We start from the raw sequence: 8,189 nt of genomic DNA, 5'->3' as shown, positions 1-8,189 counted from the left end.
CCAGAAATTCCAGCTGTTGGTCCAGCACACTGTAGAACAGGGACTGTTTGAAGAAACACACTTAAAGTTGAGAGGGATTAAGGAGTCCAGAAATCAAATGTGGAGCCAGGTGTTAGGCCCAGCAGTTAGCATGCAGATCCCATGACCTTCTCCAGTAGCAGGGGGCCTGGGTTTGACGCCCAGCTCTGACCCCACCTACAGCTTCTGCTGACACTGACCTGGGGTGGCAGTGGTGATATCTCCACAAATTGAGCTCCTGGATCCCATCTTTGACCACACCCAGGGCAGTGATACACATTAGGGAGGTGAATCATACTATGACAAGCTCCGTCTCTATTTCTCAAGAAAATAAATGAATTTTTATAAGTGTTAAAGAACTACCCGCTGTGAATATGCATACAGTTACATTCTCCTACTAAGTAGGGCGCTTGCTGTTTCTGGTGCAGGCACAGCAGAGCCTGGGCACTCTGGAGTCATGGCTCATGAGAATGTAGGGGCTCACAGCTGGGAAACCCCCAGCAAACAGTACGTAGATGCTCACCAGCCACAAACTGGGATTCTTGAAAACAGTCAAGCAAATGTGAAAAATGAAGGAGAGAATGCTCAAAGACACAAAGGTGCTTACTAGGACGAGGATGCTCTGGGTGGCTCTGGACTCTGGGGAGGACCTGGAGGAGACGTTGGTGCCATGGATATATTGGACCTGCTTCCTGTGGCTGTGCAGGATGAAAACCATGAAGCTACTGGACCACAGCATGAGACCTATGAAGAAAACATTTTGAAAAAATACCAGGGCTGCATGGAATGATGTTATGTGTTTTCCAGAGTTCATAGCATAACAGTATCCATGATCAACTTTCTTTGTGATATTATTGTCTTTCCTTTTGCCAGTCATATACACAGGCACTATGACATTTAGTATTATGTACAGCATCCAGCAGGAGATATTGAAGCGGCTTATGTACTTGTGAGCTTTTAGTTTAAGCACTGCCCACCTGGAGTTCCTGGGACTGATGGTGATGGTCTGGGAGATACTCAAGAGGCAGGTGGTGCCGGTGGACACATCCCTGCTCACTCTGTGCACATAGAACACAAGCTTGCACCCAATATCACTGAAGAAATGCTTCATCCCCAAAGCTGCCATGGTTTGGGGAACTCCTCTAGAGAGAATGACTAAGCAGTTGGCTACACTCAGGTGTTTGATGACCAAATCTGTGGACCTAAACTTGCATCCTGTGAGGTAGAGATAGAGATAATGGGAAAGAAGAGAGAAGTTCCCCAGGATTCCTGTAATAGTTTGTGATAAGAAGATCATCCCCATTGTCAGATCTCCAGCAGCCATCCCATCACCTCCAATGTCTGATTATTGTCTCAGAGCCTGAGATTCCTGTATGGGAGATGGGGCATGAGCTCCATGTATTAATATCAACAGAAATTCAGTTTTCTCTGTTCACATAATCTCCATTTGCATCGGCTCACACCTAGTCATAACTGATTAATATTTTTGAACATGTTTCCAAAGACGTGGATATATGATCTTTAAGGCTATGTACAGCATGCTAATTACAGGCATGAAAAGACACATGCGCTGATTCCTGTATTCTTCATAACTCCATGAGAAGGTAGCAGGATTCATTTCGTTGGAAATAAAATGTTCACACAGGCAGCTTCACCTTAGTGATTTGTCTAAATTTAAACTTCATTTTATGCTCAAAGTGGAATATTGAACCTGGCTGGGCTTTAGGAAGCACTCAAATTAACAACACTGTTATTCTAACAGAGCTACTTAGCTGTGTTCTTCAAATGACACACATGTACACCTGGCTATTTTCATGCCTGGTCAATTCATCTTAGACTGCTTGTATTTGTTTCATCATTTTCTGTGTATTAGCTTACATTTATGCATGAAAGTTTACTTGATAAGCCCACATCTATAATGATTTACATTCAAGTATCTTATTAAGATGCAGGGAACCTGATTGTAGTATAATTTTCTAGGAGGTTTCTCCTGGAGAAAAAATCTACTTACTTAATTCAAAAATGGTTGTATATATTTGAACAATTGAAACATTATTTGGCATAAGTACCAGGAAAAAAGACACTCAACTATTGAAAATATGTTGTGCCCTATACCATGAGAGATTAAAACCAATCTGTGGTGAAATTAAGTAAGGTAGAAACTAAATATTACTTTTTCATGCAATGCACTGTTGATTAAATAGTAAATAAAGGTATTTTCCATAAGTCAAAATTTTTGAAAGGTATTGAAGTATAAGCCATGTATATAACATGCAAACTCTAGTACTAAATCTTGTGTATTTTATCACTTGTAATTGTAGAGCTGGCAGTGGAGAAGAAAAGATTTTCAGTCCAGAGCAAAAGTCAATAGGTGTAATTGAACCTGAAAGTTGCCATGTGAAGCTCACTGCTACAGCAAAGCTCTTCTTTTTCTTAAAAAGTCTGCGCTTACAAGAAGATAAAAACAAATCTTCTTGTTATGTTAAAATTGGAGTTTATATTTGCTTGTGCCTAAGCTGTTTAAGTGAATATTAAAGGGTTTGGAAAAAAAATCTTAGTATAATCTGGGAACTTGGGAATTTTTCCATAGGAATTATCAGTCTCTATTGATCAGTTCAACAACAGAGTTAGAAAAAGCACTTCTCTTCCAGCAACTTGCACTTAGGCCCACTGTGTCAGCCCAGGATTGAAAGAATCCTATAGGTTTGACTTGACTAAGTCACAGGTATGTTCAATTCTATAGGTGCACCTCTAGGAATTATGAAATTTTGGTCTGTGACTCCCATAGTAGGCTGAACACCAGATTTATTTTGGAACTGTGATCCCTAAATACATTGATCAGCAGATTTCATGATTTTTTGTATTAAACTCCAAGAATCAATATCACTGTGGGTGACATCAAAATACTTTAGGAGCCATCAAGGAGTGGAGTAGGATGTAGGACTGTATGTCCCTATCCTAGCTCTGCACACATCTCAGAATCCTTCCTGCTTCCTGTGAGGCTGGGGCACAGGACGAGGTGCAAACACAAGACAATCCCATTTCTCACCTGATCACTCACCCAGACTCCCAATTGCCTCTTCGCCTGGAAACTCTCTCTCACTGACAGAGAAAATTCCCAATTTCTCTCCACTGCCTGGACAGTCCTTGGCATGAAGGTCACCCCAGTCAGCAGCTGGAGCACTAGAAATGGTGTGTGCCTGTGACCTCACCTCCCTGCAGAGCTGCAATTATCTTTTCACCTTGCAGCTGCAGCGAAAATAAAGTTGGATATGAAAGATGTTTGTGAAAACTTTGCCTCTTGCTAATTAAAGAAAACAATTACACCCTGTAGTTACAATCTCAAGAGGCTGTGAAAGTCTTTGAAAGTGGTTCTTCCTGTTTTCAGCTCCCAAGAGCAGACAGAATCTGACCTGCAGGGAGAAGGAGATCCTGAGTCTGACATGGGAGGGAAGGGACTTAAAGCGAAGCTCCTGTGTCTCCCTGGATTCACATAGCTGTCTTTTGACTCCAGGGTGAGTTCTTCACCTAACTTCAGACCCCAAAGCACAGCATCATTTATGTACTGAGTAGAGCAATTGGAAGGATGCTCCTGAGAAAGGTTCTCAGAGACAGTGGAGCAGAGCTTACATGAAAAGCCACTGGGTTTGTCTGACACTCAAGACAGTCTTGGAATCACAGAGAACATAGGGATTTTATAGTAAAAAATGCTTTGCCGGTATTTTCCTTTCTTTTTTTTTTTTGTACCACTTCTTTTTTATTTTTTTTTAACTTTTATTTAATGAATATAAATTTCCAAAGTACAGAATATGGATTACAATGGCTTCCTACCATAACGTCCCTCCAACCCGCAACCCTCCCCTTATCCACTCCCTCTCCCCTTCCATTCACATCAAGATTCATTTTCCATTCTCTTTATATACAGAAGATCAGTTTAGCATACATTAAGTAAAGATTTCAACAGTTTGCTCCCACACAGAAACATAAAGTGAAAAATACTGTTTGAGTACTAGTTATAGCATTAAATCGCAATGTACAGCACACTAAGGACAAAGATCCTACATGAGGAGTAGGTGCACAATGATTCCTGTTGTTAACTTAACAAATTGACACTCTTGTTTATAGCATCAGTAATCACCCTAGGCTCTTGTCATGAGCTGCCAAGGCTATGGAAGCCCCCTGAGTTCACTGACTCTGATCATATTTAGACAAGGCCATGGTCAAAGTGGAAGTTCTCTCCTCCCTTCAGAGAAAGGTACCTCCTTCTTTGATGACCCATTCTTTCCACTGGGATCTCACTCGTGGAGATCTTTCATTTAGTTTTTTTTCCCCAGAGTGTCTTGGCTTTCCATGCCTGAAATACTCTCATGGGCATTTCAGCCAGATCCGCATGCCTTAAGGGCTGATCATGAGGCCAGAGTGCTGTTTGGACATATGCCATTCTATGGGTCTGCTGTGTATCTCACTTCCCATGTTGGATCATTCTCTCCCTTTTTGATTCTATCAGCTAGTATTTGCAGACACTATTCTTGTTTATGTGATCCCTTTGGTTTTAGTCCTATCATTACGATCAATTGTGAGCAGAAATTGATCACTGGGACTAGTGAGATGGCATTGGTACATGCCACCTCGATGGGATTGAATTCGAATCCCCTGGTATGTTTCTAACTCTACCAGGAATTTGAAGAGAATAACGTCCATAGACATTTACAAGTATATGAGCGCCCATCAGAGAAGCTATGACGTAGCAGGCATGTTTCATGTTTCCCTTAACTACCACATCGGCCGTGTTACCTCCTCAATTCAGCACATTGGAATGTGTATCACGGTTTTCTCTCTCCATGTTTTCCTTTATGCTTAATTGTTGGCAGTCTTGGTTGATTGCATAGTTTGAGAAAAGGTAACATATAAGCTAAAATTTATGCATTTGCTTCTGGATGAAATACCAACTGTTTTTTCCTATGCTGTTATCTAATAGCTGCCATTTGTATAGTTTGCAAATATTTTTTACAATTCCACAGTTGCATTTATATAATATTTTACAGTTGTGCTCAATCTTTGTATTTTGATGCTATCTCACTTTTATATATTGCATTTGTGTCTTGTGCTTTTGGTGTCATAGCCAAAAAAAAAAAATAGTCATTGCCAAGACCATTGTCAGGGAGCTTTGCTCCTGTGTTTTCTATGTGGTAGTTGCGTCCAGATTCTTATCTCTAACAGGAATGAATTTGAAGACAATACATAGGTAGAGATCAGCAGGAAAGAAGGATTCATGTGCATGAAGAGTGAGAGGACACACTCCAGCACACTCTAAAGTGGCCTGCACTCCTCAGGGTTGAGGTCCATTCCTTGACAGGACCTAGAAGCACAGGTGGCAGTGTCTGTGGCCATGTGTAACTGAATAGTCACCAGGGCTGGAGTCTCAGGGCAGGACTTCAGGACTCCCCAGTTCCTTGCCCTGGAGTTGCCTGGCTCAGTGCAAGATTGGAATAGATTGTTCCCTACGTAATTTATGATAACGACTGTATGAAGAGCTAAGAGTCATCACAGGTTGGATGCTGCAGGCATGCTGGTGCCAGTACCTGTTCTTTTTGGGTTTTTTAGAAAGATTTTATTTGATAAATATAAGTTCCATAGGTACAACTTTTAGAATATTGCAGTTCTTCCCCTCACATCCGCCCAACCACCCCCAAACTGTCCCACCTCCTGCTCCCTCTCCCATCTCATTCTTCATTAAGCTTCATTTTTAATTATCTTTATATAAGTAAGATCAACTCTATACTAAGTAAAGATTTCAACAGTTTGCACCCACACAGATACACAAAGCATAAAGTATAAAGCTTGGAGAGGACTGAACACAACACACCCTTCTTTGCACAAAATGAACAAGATAGGCCTAGTTAATGTCCTCCTCAACAGCATGGCATTTCTCTCACCCTGATCTTTTCCCTAACTTGACTCACTTTGGCGAGATTAAAGCAGAAGTTGAAGATTTGTGCACTATTTAAGGAGGAGAAGCACTATTTTTTTTAAGTTTTGAACTATTTTCTTTTTATATGAAACTTTAATATACATAGGAAGCCTCCTCAGAATGTCCACCTCTGGCCACCCTATCTCAACCAGTTCCTCTGCCACCCTTGTTCCACATGGTCTCTGTAGCATTTTCAACAGCATTTATCATTACCTGATATTGTAGATATTACTTAGTATCTGTCCGCTCCAATTGGAATATAAGATCCAGGAGATCAGGGATCTATGTCCATCTTGTTTTCCACATAAACTTTTTAATAGAAAAGTTTTATTTAATAAATATAAATTTTAAGTGTACAACTTTTGGATTACAGCAATTCTTCCCCCATAACCACCATCCCACCCACAAACCATCCCATCTCCTACTCCCTCTCCCATCCCATTCTTCATTAAGATTCATTTTTAATAATCTTTATATATGGAAAATCAACTCTATACTAAGTAAAGATTTCAACAGTTTGCACTCACACACACAAAGTATAAAGTAGTGTTTGAAGACTGGTTTTACCATTAATTCTCATAGTACAACACATTAAGGACAGACGTCCTGCATGGGAAGCAAGTGCACAGTGACTGCTGTTGACTTTTTTATCGTATTCTATTTTATTTTATTTTTTAATGAATATATTTTTCATAGATACAACTTTAGGAATACAGTGGTTCTCTCCCCTATACCCACCCACCCCTAACTCTCATCCTACCTCCCTCCCCCTTTCCCATCTCCTTCATTAGGGTTCATTTTTAGTTTGACTTTATAAACAGAGGACCTACTCCATGCTAAGCATAGACTTCAACAGTTTGCACCTATGCACACACACAATATATAGAGTACAGTTTGGGAACAAAATTTGCAGTTGATTTTCATAGTACAACTCATTAGGGACAAAGGTCCTATATGGGGAGTAAGAGCACAGTGACTTATGTTGTTCCTTTGGCTGTTGTGGATTTAACAATTGACACTCTTATTTATGAGGTCAGTGATCACTGTAGCCTCTTGTCATGAGCTGCCAAGTTTATGGAAGCCTTTTGAGCCCACAAACTCCATCAGTATTTAGACAGAGCCATAAACAAAGTGGAAGTTCTCTCCTCCCTTCAGAGAAAAGTACCTCCTTCTTTGATTGTTCCTTCTTTCCAGCCAGTGCCTGTTCTCAGAGTTGGTTTAGCAGGAGCTCTGCTTTTCCACTGCCTGGGCTGGGGAGGAGCTGGGCAGTGCATGCAGCACTGCAGGGAGGGCCTGGTGACCTTGGCTGTTCTTTGCTTGCTGCCTCCCTGCCCGTATGGGTTTCAGGTGTTATATTTATACTTTTAATTCATTTTCACTTGGTTTTGCTATAGTGTGTGATAAGGGTACAGCTGCATTATTTTACATGTGGATCTACAGCTTTGTCAGCACCAGTTATTGATGGGACTCTCCTTTCCACATCTTATTCTCAAACCCTTGTTGAAAATTAACAGATCATGTATGATAGATTTATCTCAGACCCCCTATTCTGTATCTACAAAGTCTGTGTCAGCCTTTCCCAGTACCCTGCTGTTTGAATACTGTGACTTTGTCATATAATTCAAAACCAGGGAGTGTGAGACTTTCAGTTTTCTTTCTCAATATTATTATGGCTCTGCAGGGTCTTTTGTTGTAGTCATTAATTTTAGGATTAAAATTACTTTAAAAGTAGCTTTGCATTATAATTGAGGTTGAATTGAAATTGTAGATTATGTGCTAGCATGTTCTTTTAAAAATATCAAGTCCAACACTTCTGGAAAACAGGATACATTTTCATATATGTGTGTCTGCTTTCATTTTATTGGTCAGTGTTTTCTGGCTCTCTGTTATATTGGATTTTTCACTCTGATTCTTTGAGCCTTGCTGCATCTTGTGTGGGCATCTGACCTGCAGAAGCCCCTGGAAATTGGATGAATTGGAAATCAACCTCCACCCACACCCTGCTGGGTCATGGTCTACTGGCAACAGAATCCCTAGATCACTCCTGTATACATTGATGATTTCTGAACACTGCTCTGAAGCAGTAGTAAAGGAGTAGCTTTTAAATGCATACACTTCAAATACAGTAAGGATGTCAGGTGATATGTTTGTTAATTAGATTGATATGGTAATTCCACAGTATCAGCATATATGAAAATGC

The 8,189-nt window shown here is 40.5% G+C and overlaps 1 protein-coding gene across 1 annotated transcript; it reads right to left on the bottom strand.

Annotated features, from left to right (window-relative positions):
- Positions 1 to 415: 415 nt before the first annotated feature.
- On the bottom strand, positions 416 to 1,342 carry ORYCUNV1R1545 (vomeronasal 1 receptor oryCunV1R1545). The gene is given in 1 exon segment (NM_001167234.2): positions 416 to 1,342. A coding segment is annotated over 1 exon segment (927 nt).
- Between the last annotated feature and the right edge of the window lie 6,847 nt (positions 1,343 to 8,189).

Source organism: Oryctolagus cuniculus, chromosome 18 (genome assembly GCF_051225735.1).
Source record: "Oryctolagus cuniculus isolate XC-2025 breed Fujian yellow rabbit chromosome 18, ASM5122573v1, whole genome shotgun sequence".
NCBI classification, from domain to species: domain Eukaryota; kingdom Metazoa; phylum Chordata; class Mammalia; order Lagomorpha; family Leporidae; genus Oryctolagus; species Oryctolagus cuniculus.
This window is presented reverse-complemented; position numbering and strand designations above follow the sequence as displayed.